This window comes from Tubulanus polymorphus, chromosome 2, assembly GCF_964204645.1.
Source record: "Tubulanus polymorphus chromosome 2, tnTubPoly1.2, whole genome shotgun sequence".
Lineage (NCBI taxonomy): Eukaryota > Metazoa > Nemertea > Palaeonemertea > Tubulaniformes > Tubulanidae > Tubulanus > Tubulanus polymorphus.
This window is the reverse complement of record NC_134026.1, coordinates 5,187,917-5,204,115: the sequence shown is the minus strand read 5'-3', so window position 1 is coordinate 5,204,115 and position 16,199 is coordinate 5,187,917. Positions and strand designations below refer to the sequence as shown.

Sequence of the window (16,199 nt, the reverse complement as noted above, 5' to 3'; positions counted from 1 at the left end):
GGAGGACAATTCGGTTTTCAAATCGTGAACTTCTCACTGAATTTGAATAAACGGCTTTCATATCGAGAATATCAGTCGATGGAAGCTATTCGTGATTGGCGTTCGTTCGAACGTAGAATACTCATTGATTGACAACTACCATTTCGAGAAGAAAAAACGAAAATAAGAGTAGGTAGCATGAAATTGATTTCCATCTGGAATTTAATAACCTACGCTCGCGCTATCAAAATCAAACATTGAAGAAAAAATAATGCTTCTGAGCATACAAACTTTTTTATGGCAGGAGTGTTGTTCGTACGGTTCTATAGTAACAGCTGAGTTAATAAGAGAGGAAAACGTGACTTCTGAACGAATACCATTTCTTTCATTTCAAACTGAAATTCAAAGAAGGAAGAACGCACAAACGGGTAAGAGTCAGACTTTTTTGCAAAATATATTCGTCGATACGGCGTCCAACTCATAACAGAAATAGTTTTAAATTATCAATCCGACATTCAAACAGAAATAGCGAGATCTTTTTTTTACAATTGCATTGACAACGGATCTACGCTAGCCTGCTTTTCAGGATAAAAGCAGTGCGCTATCAATTTTTAGCGAAAATACACTCGCAGTTTAGAAAAAAACTTTCTGTGAAAAAGTGTAAGTTTTCTAGTGTAAAAAAAAAAACAAATGTTTTGACCTCCGTAAAATCCAAATTAGTCGAAAATTACACGTTTTTCTTATCTGTAGGCAAATTCGGATCTTGACAAGATGAATTGCCTCATATGGTTTATAGTAGTTACTATTCCTGCGTTGATAAACGCCTGTTCCTGTCCACCCAGTGACACTAAGCTTACCTTGAAACGCTCAAAAATTGGTAGGTGCATAAGGCTAAAAAATTGATAATTGATACCTTGTTTCTCATTTCTGCTTAGCTTAAAGTTGACCCGACGGCAGCCTATCTACCTAGTACATTACTTTTTTTACCCGGTAGAGAGATGAACTGATTACAATGATTACAAACTTTAGTGAATTTTACAAAAATGACCAGGCCGATTAGGAGAAACGAGGTATCATTTTTGTTAGCTTGAAATTTGAATTAAATCTATTAAAAAACTACTATCAAAAATACATGTAAAGATGTATATGTATATTCTTTATGTATTTTTGCTTCTATTGATTATCAAAATAGATTTTAGTTGTTGTCCCTAAATAATTTTCTTGAATTATATATAATGTTTTTTAGTAATGTTTCTATAGTTTTTCTTGCTGAAATAACTGAAAGACATGTGCCGTCGGCACAAGGAAATTCTCGCAAACGCGTTTATGGTTACGACTACACCGCAAAAATTACTAAAATCTATAAACAAAAGGTAATTGATGAATGATGAAACAACATTAACCATTGCCAACACATCGGTAACAAATTCGTTCATCTAGGATATTATTCTTACATATTTGATCACCTATACTGAATCCCGAGGTGTTTGATTTTTGTTTCCGCGTTAGAGTGATATATCGAATGGCGATGAAATAACGCTCGCAGACGCCGGCCAAGGACACAACTTAGTGGGCTGCAATTTGAATTTAGTGGTTGGATCCAAGTATATCGTCGCAGGTAATAATTGTGAAACGAATGTCATTACACCGCGAGTCCTGTCACAAATATCAACGTTAGCGGTTTTTTCATACTCTTAGAGCAGGCGATCAATGTGCTGCCTCGCTTCTTGATTTTACGAGTTCGATTCGATTCCGAATTGGATGAGCTTAGCGGTACGATCTTATGGTATACTGAGGCACCGATTATATTACTCTATTTACTGTCTCTAAGAATTCTTCGCAATAATTGTCGATTTAAACGTTCCACATTTTCAAGCGAAGCTAAAAGCATTTTAAAAGTCCTGAAATGATATGTTTATCTCAATGTAAGAAGAATACACTACAGAAATGACATTAGCATGATTTCGCCGGAAAATTCAGATGGTGAAGAATCGATATGAATATTCATCATGCCTATAATGCGTCGTGGTTCAATGAGTTTTTCAGGTAGAGATCCAGGGAAAAAGCGAGAAATGCAGATGAGCGCGTGTGGTTTTGTGGTTAAAGTTGATAAGGCGAAGCAACTTGAATACTATGAAAAAGAAATAGCCGAGTTAGAAGAAGATGACTAACGACAAGTTGAATCGAAGTAGGAGGTCGATTATAACATTATCAATCCAAGACCTTCGTTAAACATTTATTGAAAAATTACGAATGTGGTTTGATAATCGTTTTTGGTCATATTATAAATGACGATATATATCCTGATGCATTTTGTTCACAAACTGAAACAACAACTTGAGCATTGAAAAATGTAAACAGTTTATGAATATATTTTGCATAGCATCACACACAATTTGTAAAAGATATCGTTTATTCTATTGGCGACTTAGAGGTTTGTCTGACCAGCAACAAAACATGCGACCATATCACCCAAACCTGAAATGAAAAAAAGATGAATTCGTTATCAATATTTTGAATTAAGAATCAGATCGTAGACATCAAGCGATTCGTTTTAGAGCCCGTGGTCAAATCCGGCCGAAAACTGAGGAACCGGGTCTGGGAACGTGACCAGGGTATTTAGGCTGTGTACCCACCTCACACACCATACACAGTGCTCTACCAGCACTCAGCACTCCGATACAGAAATACTGCAAGAAGTAAGGGACACCGTGTGCTGTCAACCATCCATTCGAGAAAATATACATGCAAACTGGCAAACAATCCAAGCTCCCAATAGCAAACAATCCCCAAATTGTTTTGAAACCTGAAAGAAAATATAAAGAATATATTTAGCCTACTCGTCGGAAGTAGTTCCTAAGTTGTTTCAAATGTAAATTTCTAAAAATTATTTTGTTATTTTAGTACCATTTCGCATTACAGCCTTAACAATCGCAGGTGCTTCGGGGACGTTTTTCCATCCCATTCCTTGGGTATGAAAACATACAAACGCCAGCCATTCAACTGAGACTATCAGCCAGCCCCACTGAAATGATCGAATAGTATGATTTTATATCAGTTTAGAATTCATATTCAACCAAGATAGATTTTAAAAAGTCTGGACATATACACGTATGTACATCTATACCTGATACGTTTGACACCATACCATAGACCGCCCAAGAATATCCACGGCAACATCGAGCTTGAAAATATATGAAAAAGATTTCGTTGGTCGATGTAACAAAATAGTAATCAAACACGTGCATGAAATTAATAAATACAACATCTTTTATATTACCCATGTCCCAAAAGCAGATATCTGATTTAATTTTCTGGCTGCATAACCATCAAAAACTGAAAGGAAAATGTTTTTTAATGTATCCTACGTAATCTACGCTAATCAATTCTTCGGGAAAGATCTTCTAAAAACAGCATTTCACACTTACAATCCAAAACACACGAAATAGTGTAGAAAAATAGAAATACCGAAGGCCAGGTAAAGGTGAAATATGCGACTATCAGCAAACTAATTCTTACATAGTCTGTAAATAAGAAAAATCATTCATATGTCAAAATGCGCCACCTGGAGGATGAAAGTAAAACTAAATGGTCTACGTTATCGCGGCATCACGTGCTACAAGGAATTACAAAATCTACGATGCTTTAATTATGAATATCCACTAAAATGCAGAAGTACATGTGTTATGTATTCGTGTCATTTACATCACCTTTACCTATTATGTTTGGAACGTAAAGAAACACTCTCAAATCGTCCTTATCCATTTACGATCCCTCCACACTGTCGACGATCTAACCTGTGTAAATAATAACAAACATGACGGGCTGATTATTTTGCAAGAGGGAATATTTCGCATGACATAGTTTAGAAATCATACATAAATATGTACTAACAATTGCCGTTCAGCTCATATTCAGCATTTTCAATGTGTTTAACCTTAACGCTTTTTCAAACAGAAAATATATTTTTCTAAATGGAAACAACATACACGATATATACATTATAATGAAAGGGAGCAACCAATAAGCGTAAAGAGAATAGCGAGTTTATTTCGCGGTGTATTATATTTGCGAATGAGTCGCGCCGCGCGTTGACGGTGACGGCAGTTATAGAGCTGAGGTCGCTCGAGACAATATGTATATCGTTTAGCTCGTACGCTCGTCGTAATTAAGGCTCGAACCCTCGACATGCCCGGTTATAGTGACATATTTGTGGATGTACTGAAAAGAGAACTGTTCTGTTTGCTATGTCAGCTTCCGATGCGAGACCCGGTGCAAATTACATCATGTGGACACCGATTTTGCGACACTTGTTTGCAAGAATATTTGAGGTGAGTATTTCTTTAAATCTATAGCCTATAAATGCTGGTGATTTTGAAAATGTTGCAGGAATAGGAATATACTGAAATTAATATTGTATCCAAAACTATTTTGAAATATACACATTTATTTCAGCTGAGTATGACGACGATTTGAGGGATAATGTAGATGTTAAGGGTATTAGATCGGTTAAAAACGTGATAGGTGTATATTTTTTAGGTTAAGCATTCATTTCAGGACCTGTTGAAATATTCTTAAAAATGCCACCGATTCTCGTGGAATATGAATGTTTTCAAATACAGGGCCTGATAATAAACATTTCGAGTGGAGTACAGAAACAATATTCGTCTAAATATAACATAGTTGGTATTCGGAATAAAAATCTGTTGGTATGTTTGAATTTTACACGGACACGACATGTGTTATCGAGTGGGTCCTGATGAAATGAGTGACAGTAAATGTATGACACAGTGCTACCGAGGTGTTATACTCTACTAAAATACATCAGCTGCTACAACTGTACAAATAACTGTCAAATACATGCAAAGCTATTTTACCTAATTCTATCAATAATAGAAAATACTTCATTATCGAACTAAGCATTTTTGGGGAAAAATGCTTGATCTGATGAAGGGAAATAATGATGCATTTTCTTGGTCAAAATTCGCTGAATACGTCTGTCTTAAAATGCGTTTGGTGACTAGCTATACGTGGGTCTGGCGTTCTCTGTGAATCTGTTTGAAAGATAGAATTTATTTTAATCAACAATAGGAATTTTAGTAACCTCAATTATCTGAGAGTTTTCATGTATTTATCGACCGTTGATTAGACCTTCGACTTGCGTCTGTCATAGATTATTCGTTTGGTGCGGTCTTGGAATATTCATTGATTCAATGATTACTCCAAGGTGCGGTTGTCCTCTAAGGTTATTAGCTGGGAAAACATACATATGCATTGTTCCGTGTCAAGACACGCACATTTTTTAGCAGGGTTTAATTACCTTCAATCAGGAATCTCGTAAACCCCGTCGAGTCACTATACTGACGCTGTTCACGTTTTCTAAACATCCCATTGTTCGTCTGGACAAACTATTGTCGTGTGGTGTAAACAGATTATTTGATTTAACTACTCATCCCCTGTGAGACTGCTAATTAGTTTTAATTAATTGATTACTGACGACGCTTCAATTTAATGCCTGGGTTAACGGTTATACACAATTGCCGAACAGTCTTGACTGGAAAAAATAAACGATAATCTCATTGGTCACTCAATATGTGATGGCAATGCAATACGACGCGTAAATCTTACCTATAGATCAATAAAGTCGGCTGGACCCTGGTGGATAATTAAAGCTGATCTACTAACCAAGTTGTTGATAAAGGGTTTCCATAGTAACTGGAGCCAACTCCCTGCGGTTTGTGTGAAGCTATAGATGCAATATACCTTCGTTCGTGTGACAATTGATTTAGACGTGGCCTTTTTATACCGAGAATAATTTTTATTTCCTAATCAGAAATATCATATCCTTTCATTGATCATCCCCGTCATGAGCTGAAAATCAGTCTTAAGATTTCATGAAAACGATTGCTTTTGAATTAAAACAAAATCTGCCAAGTTTAAAAATCCAATTGATGGAGATATTGATCCTTCATTTGATTAAAAATAATTGATTTTTTTCAAACTAGATAATCGCCTTTCGTAAATAATCTTTTGGGTGTATCAAAATGCCTCTTTAATGATTGAAATGCGATATGGAAGTTTATTTTTGAACCACCTTCCCTTCGTGTGTTCTACTCCTTCCTAAAACAGTAGGCTATACAAATGATTGTATTAATGCTACACTAATCAAGCGAAATCTGGTCAAATCTAAATTTTAATCATATCGTATTTAGTGCATATACGCGATATTTAACTGCGATAAATAGATATTACGTAACTTTTTGTTCCTACGCTCCCGACCCTTGATTATAACTGTCATTTGACGCTTTGATTTCGCGTCACGCTGGTTTCAATTGTCTGCTTATTTTGAGAAATCTTGAAAATCGTGTGGGAACGTTTCAAATGCGGTTTTGGATTAGTTAAAACCTGGCGGAAGTTCACACTGTTTTTGAGACCACGGTGAAAGGTCGTGCGAGCCTATATGTGTTTAAGACTCGTTTGCCGGACGGGGGGCGGAAGAGGTTTTCATGCGGGGCTCATAATTGATATAGTTTGTTCGCAGAAGGTGAAAGAGTCACGTTCGAAAGGCGTTTCCGGAAAATCTGGAAATGATAATGTATCAGAACACGACTGATATGAGATCGATATTAATCTGGCTTGTCTAGGCATCTAAACAATGTGTACATAGCAAGACGAGTCCAGCTTATAAAATCCATCAACAGTTGATTATAATAATAATTCATTCAGCCTAGAATCCATATAGAATAGAGATCGTTGGCTTTACAACAAAAAGAGAACAGAGAAAACTGTTCAATATTTTGATTATTTATATTCAAACAATTTATATTCATCACCGTCCTACTAATAAACTTAAGAATATTTTCAGAACGAAAACAAGAATCACTCAAGAGTATGAAAAAGCAACGCATTCTTAGAAAGGTTTCCTTTCAATCGGAAATGAAATGTTATAATGATTGTCTGATTCATTATGATGATCGAATCACAATTCCTGGACATGCACACACATAGGGAGTTAGTTACCTGCGAATCTATGATTTTATAGCCCGAGGCTCCATGAATCACCTTATAAGCTTAGACTACGAAAGTGCAGTCTTTGATTTCACGAATTATATTCGAATCACAATAAAACAGAATAGGAATGAAATTTGCAGGATTAACAAAATCCGCTATAATATTCTTAAATCATAATCAGCGGTTATTCCATTGAAATTGGCGTAAACTTGTTAATATTCAATTGCATTGCCAGCTTGATTCTTCAGGTAATTAGAACTGAAAATCTACCGTGAGGATCACATTGAATCCTATATCGTTTGGTTCGTTCATTTCAGCGAAGGAGTTTTCAAGTGCCCTGAGGATCAGTTACCATTGGATTACGCAAAGGTCAGTTCCAATTTACAATTACTTAGAGAATATTATCTATCAGGAGCAATTTGTTTTGATTTCAAATTTTCAGTTTGAAAGGCGAACACTGAATCCCCGCGATCCAACATAACCTCAGTTGCCACCCAGTGTTCGTCCGAGGGCAATGATCGCCTTGTAGCACAGCGATGTTTTTTTTTTCAAGCTAACAGATATCGAATTCATCATGATGTATAAAGCTATAATAATTTTAGATTTATCCTGATCCTACTTCTGAAGATGACATCGTCTCTGCCATGGTACGCTGCCCACAGCACAGCGATGGTTGTAGATGGACGGACCTTCTCAGTAATCTTCAAGTAAGCTAACTTTTCTGAAATATATTCCCCAGGATCCCGCACCTCTTCTATTTTGCGAAAGGTGAAATATATATAATTTTGTTTTTAAGACGCCAAGTCTCAACTGCTGATATAGAATAAGTCTATGGGGCCAGTTGCACAGTTGTGACTTAGTAGTGGTCTTAAAATCATAAGTTAATCATAATCTAAAGTTTTAGATGGCTATAGAACTAAGATGGTCTTCAAATCCAGATCTGCGCCACTGGTCCCTGATACGTAAATGGAATTCAGGTCAACAATCTATTTGCTTTTTATCGGTAGCGACTTGCGTTGTATATAAATTTCGTTTCAATAAATCGCGCAGATATATGAAGAAATTCATAAAGGGCCTTTCCAAAAGTAGTTTTTCTAATCAATAACAAAAACAATCTTTCGAAACGCAAATCTGAAATTTGTGCCAAGCAATAAATCATGTACAGCTCAGTAGGTTTCGTCGTTTTATTACAAATACACGACAATACCCTAAAGTACGATAAAATCTCGCAATAGCAGTTGATGTGCTAATTACGATTGACGTTAACTTTCTATTTTCGGAATCTTAGTTCCGGTTTCTAATATTGTGATTTGAAATACATTATGGTTGATTTTACAGCCATTATTCACTCACGAAATGAAAAGAAATGTCAGATTCTCAAGAGAAATAGACCAATCTAGTGCAAACCTAACGATATTTACTCTGCCCTGGGCTAAATTTGACTTTTGTGTCTCGATGTTTTGATTTTACAATTTGACGAAACCTTAAGTTAACCGAATTACGTGTTAAACGTATTCAACTCAAAGACGAATCTTTGATCGTTTCGACTATCCTATAGAATCATTTGTCAATATCTCTCCTTTACCTTTTATGGTTATACGGAACGACTTTACTTTTAACCGAGTGTCGTTGACTTTTTGCCAAGTTATACTAAGAAGCTATAATCGTAAACGAATCAGTGAGCTTTTTAGGAGAAATCTTATTTCGCTACCACATAGCATTCGGGGAAGTGTTCACGCTATGATCGTAGGTGTAGTTAAACTAATAATTACATTAGGCCCCCTATAGAAATAGATTTCTGGGTGAAGAAAAAAAATCAAACACCGTGTCCCGAGACGCATTTCAACCCACGTTAAACAAATAGAGCATACCTCCCTACTACACGTCTTTAAATTACAAAGACTTCAGCAATTTCATCGAATACGTTATCTCATATATATGACTCAAAATATCAATATATAGTAGTCGATTGATATGTTTTTTAAAGTTCGTTTTTCATTCTGAATGTAATTACGACAAAGTAAGAATAGTCATTGAAGAACGTACATAGTTATGAATATCGGGAAAAATACTCAGGCTTTGCTTTTGTGCATGAAAAATTAGCATTTTGTCTGGAATATCTGAATAGTTCGCGTCACGAAAGAGCCTCTCTTGTCGAGATCATTTAAGGTAACGTTCTCATTCCGAAAATTGATACTAGTTTTTTAACGTACACTTGGTTAAAATTGGAAACATTTTGCATTAGATGATATTGTTTTTTTCTGCGCCAGAGAAAGAAATTACCCACCTGAGTTGATATTGATTATGAAAAAAAAATGTAACGCTCTGAATCGATTCACTTGAAACCACAATTGGAGCACTTATCGCATTTATAACTGGTGTTTATAATGTATGCCAACTGGTGCTCGGTTCTTATATGTTAGGCTTTTATTTTATACGCGACATATGGAATATTGGAATATCATATTATCAATAGCATTAAAAAGATCCACGTGTAATTAGTTTCAAACCCGTATCCGACAGTGAGTGCAATTCAAACCAAATATACGAAATTATCAACTTTTAAATCGGGGTCGTTATTATATTTTGCTTGTATGTTCGCATCTCAATGATGCCAAACAATAATGATTCAGGTTGTCTGCGCAATTACTCGAATCATTAAATCTACAATGCGTAAAACTAATATCATTGAATAAGATTCCTTCGGCATGGAGTATAGTTTTTTTTTCGGGAATGATGGATAAATCGAGTATTTTTCCGATTTGTAAAATCATTACTTTTCTAAGCGTGCCATCTTACCAAAGGCATCGGAGGTAGATGGAATTCGATGGTCGTTGAAATTCACAACAAAGGTTGGAATTTACATAAGCGGGTGCAAATCGAACCATACATTTTACGTGTCCCGGTAAAGATATACAATACACAACGGTTACCGTATATGTGCATATTTTCACTGATATTAACGCATCTGACGGTACAATTGGATCGAACTATTTTACATCTGATGAATTCTCAAGGAAGGATTTCGTGTTTAATTAGTCCATATACGGCCATCTGTTTTGTACAATGCGTGTTCACGAAATTTACGTATTTGGCGATATCGATGGTCGAAATCCTCTTGAAATCAGGAAGAATTTATACAATTCAGATTAATTTGACAAGTATGACTGTTGTTTTATTATCAGACTATGTACGTCATCATACGCGGTTATCTATGAGCGTCGTCACAAAGTGCAACCGTAGAATTATCAGCTATTTTTGCGTATAATCGCTCCTTTATAATCATCTATAGTTCCATCATTTGAGTACTTTGAATTGTTTTCTTTGTGACAAATACTCGCCACCACACATCCCAACAACTATCAGAGAATCCACACCTACTCACGGCGCAAATAATGTTTATGTAGGTTTTCTTTGATTATCTTAATTTAGAAATGGCCTGAATGCATTTGACCGAGTTTTCTTTGGCTTTCTAAATCTTGATATTACTAACGCACAGAGACGGTCGAAGTCAAATATAGTTTTCATGCATTTGACATTCTTCAAATCTCTTATGCCATATATCTGGAAACTAGTAAGTTCTTCATTATTTTACGCAATAACTGATTAAATTGCCAAAAATGAATTACGCCAAAATACTATGCCATCCCGCGGAAGAATTCTGTTTTATTATTTTTCTTGGTTCATTCATATCTTAGACTGCGCGTTTCAATCTCCTGCTCGACTGATCGGACTTTCTTCCGCCCAACATATGTTTCACGGCACACCCCTATACTGGACTATTTTTTTGTAAGTGCTGTTTTGAAGAGCTCTCCCCGTAAATTGGTGTGTTGGTTTAGTTGTATAAAGGCAGTTAGCTGATGAGATGAATGTTGACTTAAATGGAAAGCAAGGTGCATTGACTGTGATGTCATCATTTGGCCCAGGCCAGGATATTTCAAAGGGTATCCAATAACCCGATCCTCCTCGTGTACTATGGCTAGCTCCATATGTCACCAGATTATATGTTGTGACACATGTTTAAACAATGAATACGCGTAACATACCATACGTGTTCCGCCAACTGTGAGATATTGTTTTCATTTTGTGTTTAAAAACATGAATCGCTCAGAAAGTTTTATACACATTTTCGACATTTCGCTACAATATACGAGAAACCCCCAAATTCGAAAAGTCTCTGGTGGGATGGCCCTCATTATTCCTCAACTGTAAGAATATATCACATTTCAATGTTATCCAATGGTTATCGATGCATCGCGGTTAACACTTTTATATATCGATTTCTTTTCAAAAAATCCATTTAAGGCGGAAGTACCGGTTGTGTTGCTCGACTGGGCTTTCGGTCATAACACGCGTATACACAATCTATATCGAAGATTCATGACATCCCGACAAATATAACATTACCCGGTCGTGATAGAAACTACAAATGCATATAATATTCATGTAAAAATCGGTAAAAATATATTTTTTTATTTCTAATGCAAAAGACACGCCGATGAGATGTCACAGATGCGAAAAACCGATTACATCGCATACAACGCCTAGGCGGCTACACAACATTATACTAGTCATTCACTAGGAATTCACAACGCCGGATGCCCCGACATTTTATTACTTCGTGATTTGAAAAGCGACGTGTGATTGTTTGGTTTAATGTTCGTGATCGAATGAAATTAATTCGTCATGAATAAAATGTATATATTAACATCACGTAAATCTGATGAGCTACGGCAATACCAGTAGAGCGGTTTTTTCGCATGTGCATAACGCCCTTCGAGAGGTGACTTCGTTGTAACTTTTTTTCATTTATCTAAATAGCCGTTGTTTGCGTAATTCTTATTGCAGAAACACTTGGAGAAGTGTCGTTACTATGTGATCCGATGTCCGAACGATTGTTCCGAAATCGTCACGAGAATGTGTTTGCAAGATCATATCGTGAACAGCTGTAAAAAACGGCGGGAAATGTGTGAATATTGCGGCCAAGAATTCAAAGGAGACAAATTTGAGGTAAGTCATTGACAGCGATTTTGTTGATTGAAAAATTCGTTCAATATCTGAAATATCATGAAATGTAGTTTTCACGGCCGATGAAAGAAAAGGATTTCATATTTTCTCACACCTCCGTGGAAATCAACAAAAGGATTCAGACTACGACTAGATTCAACTGTCGTTTAACCAAAAGTGACCAGTTACCTAGCCAGGGATCTAGTCCGCAAACATACTTGGGTCGTGTTTCCCTATTTGTCAGTCTGGATGTGTTTGATAATAGCGAGAACTCGCGATGTTTGCTTAATTCTCGCCCGAACCACGATCGCCCCGAATAATGAGAATTTTTGATTCCCGATATCGCGGTATTTAGAAATATTTAGAAGTGACCCACTAACAGTAGGATGACAATAATTATGCACGACATATGCTGTTGCCGGGGTCGCTGAAATTTGTGTGTCAATGTTGCGTTAAGAGGATTAGAATCCTGTGCCGATAGTGGCCTAATGGATAATGCGATTAGATTTTCTGAAATGCCGCAACGAAGCAATTAATATATGACATTAATTTATGTTATGTTATACAATACGAGAGGTTTGAAAATCGGTACGCGTTTGATGATACAGATACACAGAGATATAGTATGTGATACTAGTAACAGCTGGTTGACTGCAAGCGTGAAGCGATTGTCGTGTTTTTTTCATGTTTGGGTAAAAGCTATCGAAGATATCGCGTCATTTATAACCGATAACAGCCAATGACGTCATATTTCAAACATAAGACAAATGTATGAATTCATGTAGATTAAAAAAAAGAAATATTTCAGCGGAAGATATAATATATCTATGTTATCTATAGATAAACATATCTATACTGAGTATCGCTGCCTGCGTCGTTCGAATAATTGGGAACGAGTTATGAATTATGAATAATTAAGGACGTAACCTTTCCGCTAATGCAAGTTCCCACTGTGGTTCTCGTTATGTCATGTATCTGTGATTGGATTCAATTAAGTATCGGTACTGCTTGTCTGATTATTGCACGGCAGCCTGTTTGTGGTCAACCATTTCGCCCACGAGTTCTTCGTCCTTCTTTTATTATTGGACACTCAAAGTTTCAAGTTTAGTTTATTGCTCCATAAAAGATATACAATTTTTCCGAGCATAACAAAATAGTATGAATAGTATAAATATAAAAGAGATGAGATCCTCAATTGATTGCAAGCCCCATTACATCGGCACCCTTCACCCAACGGGGTCAAGTGGGGGAAAGGGTTATTGCGCGGAAAAAACTTCTGTATATATAAGAAATGCATATTATCCATCCTTACAAAAATGTCGAGATGATTCAAATATACCAGAACCATTAAAACATCGACGCACATGGCATATAGGACTGAATCCGTTTCCTCGCACGTGCGATACGGGGAAACAAAAGTACGCTGGTTTCGCATTGTTATGATGTATCTCATTGTCGCCCGTCCTCTACAGTCTTGTTGAAATAACATGAGTGCACTTCGTTTTTTTTTAAATATCCATTTTAGGCACACTTGGGGACGTGTTCATACGAAGTTACCTGGTGTGAAAATAAATGCGGTGCCAAATTACAACGACGCTTCCTGGGAAATCATATGAGGAACGAGTGTCACAAACGACTAGCGATCTGTCGATACTGCGGAAAAGAATTCGTTTACGAAACATTGCAAGTACGTATAGTACGTGGACCGTGTGCCATTTTCGAGCTTGTGAAAAAAAAAGTTAATATTTCTAGATGTTAAGTGAGAAAAAAACGGCTAGAAATGCAATGTTGCGTATACGTTTGATTGCCATTGTTTACTTTCAATTATTGCAGACTCATCAATATTCGTGTCCAAGGTTCCCGGTGTCTTGTCCGAACAGATGCGACCTCAGCAAGATACCCCGAGACGACATAGAACTTCACATCAAAGAGAAATGTCCGGCTACAATTATACCGTGTCCATTCGTCGAACACGGCTGTTCATATAAAGTAAATACAAATTTTTATGAAAATTTGATTTCATATATATATATTTTTTCCTTTTTCCACCCGTCCACATACTGGCCATTTGGTTGTTGTTTAAAGTCCAAGGGTGAACTAAGATGGGTGGGACGAGCCCAGCCCCTTCAAAATCAGAATGTGCCCTCCAAATTGCATGGAATTATATTTGCAAACAAGATGAGATATCAAACGAAATGAGCCCTTATAAGGCAGAAAAGCCCCTTTTTCGTTCTGAATTCCACCAAAATTTCACCTATGTTCGCGCTTGCAGCCCTCGCATTCATTGCCGATTCTGACTTCAAATTTATGCCCACTCCAATTTTCAGGTCATCCCTTCAAAGAATCCTAGAAACCGCCCTTGAATTCATTGAATATATCATAAATATGTATCTCGTTATTTTTCAGGCGCCGAGGTTTAATATGGAGAAACACGTTGACGAAAGCAGCAAAACACATCTCAGTTTAGTCTGCACGACAGTTCACAGACAACAGCAACAGATAAACAATCTCAAATCAAAGGTGCATACAATCGCCAACGTAACGGATGGAATATTCATTTGGAAGTTACCTGATTATAAGTTGAGGCTGGCGGAAGCGCGTTCGAAACCGGGGTTAGAGATCGTCAGCGAGCCGTTTTATACTAGTCGTTATGGTTACAAACTGGTCACCTCCCTATTCATGAACGGTAACGGTGCCGGGGAGGGCAAATACGTGTCACTCTACATAAAGCTGGTACCGGGCGAATACGACAACATCCTAGAATGGCCGTTCTGTTTGCCGATGTCGTTCACTTTACTGGATCAGAATCCGTTGTCGGAACGCGTGAACATTCGTGAGAGTTTCATCCCGGACCCGACGTGGAAGCATTTTCGGAAACCGGATAAAGAGGAGAGTTCCCTGGGCTTCGGGTATCCGAAGTTCGTGTCGCACGAAACGCTGAAAACGAGAAAGTATCTGCTCGATGATTGTCTTTTTTTGCGAATAAAAGTCGACCCTAGAGGCTCTATTCAACTTTAAGTTTAATTGAAGTTAGTTTTCCGAAACATGAGACGATGATAGCCAAAAAACTGTGCCCAGTTATTAAATTGGAAATTTCAACAGAAAGTCTTATCAGTGTCCTTAGTAGCAGTTACCATTGCAGTGTAAACTTTTTTTCCCAAAGAAAAATATTTGGTCGGTGTAGATTACGACAAAAGCGCTTGCCAGTCATCTCGTTGCCTACTTTGAAGTGATGTGTGCGAAATATTGCGTTCGATTTTCCGCAGACAACGCATTTCGAGTCATGTTATTTATTGATTCTCTTTGTTTTGCGTAATGATGAAAACGAAATTTCAATGGTGCTGGTCTCATCACATCACGCTGAATTGCTGAAATATGATATTCATTCTAGTCTCCTTTCCCGGCTCCTCTAATTGCAGACTGGATATTTAAGCTTTTTTCCACTGGATATATTCACTCGTGTCTCGATGAATAAATTAAAACCCTGGCAGAGTAATGTGTGCTTTTATAGTCTTTTTGTTTGTCAACTACAGTATTAGAAATTCACGAAAACATACGTCGTGCAATATATGATTACGTAGTTTACATTTATTTGCATGTAAATATAAAGATCCCTTTTCGTGTCCTGGGAGTGGAGCCTTAATCTGTGTAACATTCAATGCCGACAACAAACAAAAAAAAAATACACATCGAAAAAGTTTAGAAAAATGGAGTAAAAGTGTTGCTAAAATCAGAGAAAAAACATATTCGTTGTTATATTGATTATCCGCGAGGTTTAAATCCAGAGTAGCAATTTTCTGGTCAACCAAAACTTTCTCAGGATGCTCAAAATGAAAAGTACCGGTAGTTTGCATGCATCGGACATCATGAAATGAGATGTTTTTATCCAGCTCAGATGATTAAAAATGATAAATGTCAACCCTACCAGCATTTATGTAATTATGTAAATTGTCTTACTTCATGTTCTTCTATTTATGAAATCACTCTTTCAAGATGTGGTTCCAGCAGTTATAGCAGGGTTATTTATTATTAGTTGGCTTATGATTTTAGTTACATAGTAATAAATGTTTTAAAGTTACAAAGTAATTATTTACTTTCATATAGTATGAAATACGGCATATCATCATTATTGGAATCATATCCTAGTGTTTTGAGATGATTCCTGTTACAATTGTACAATATTTGTTAATAAAAATATTTGG

The 16,199-nt window shown here is 36.7% G+C and overlaps 2 protein-coding genes across 3 annotated transcripts; one reads left to right on the top strand and one right to left on the bottom strand.

Moving 5' to 3' along the window:
* Positions 1-2,218: 2,218 nt before the first annotated feature.
* On the bottom strand, positions 2,219-3,933 carry LOC141900181 (uncharacterized). Of its 2 annotated transcripts, XM_074786954.1 has the most exons (8): positions 3,874-3,933; positions 3,696-3,776; positions 3,408-3,503; positions 3,260-3,315; positions 3,107-3,163; positions 2,887-3,004; positions 2,616-2,785; positions 2,219-2,457 (listed from the first exon to the last, which is right to left on the bottom strand). In XM_074786954.1, the coding sequence occupies exons 2-8, from the start codon at positions 3,742-3,744 to the stop codon at positions 2,392-2,394; spliced, it is 612 nt and encodes a 203-aa protein (XP_074643055.1). In that variant the 5' UTR covers positions 3,745-3,776; positions 3,874-3,933; the 3' UTR covers positions 2,219-2,391. The 2 variants fall into 2 exon arrangements, with proteins under 2 accessions (XP_074643055.1, XP_074643054.1); XM_074786953.1 differs by lacking the exon at positions 3,874-3,933 and having other exon boundaries at positions 3,696-3,807.
* A 156-nt stretch (positions 3,934-4,089) lies between these two features.
* Positions 4,090-16,111, top strand: LOC141899544 (TNF receptor-associated factor 4-like). The gene is made up of 7 exons (XM_074785914.1): positions 4,090-4,310; positions 7,308-7,359; positions 7,593-7,697; positions 11,839-12,000; positions 13,523-13,684; positions 13,831-13,986; positions 14,404-16,111. Exons 1-7 carry the CDS (start codon positions 4,168-4,170, stop codon positions 15,013-15,015), a joined length of 1,392 nt encoding a protein of 463 aa, XP_074642015.1. The 5' UTR covers positions 4,090-4,167; the 3' UTR covers positions 15,016-16,111.
* The last annotated feature ends 88 nt before the right edge of the window (positions 16,112-16,199 follow it).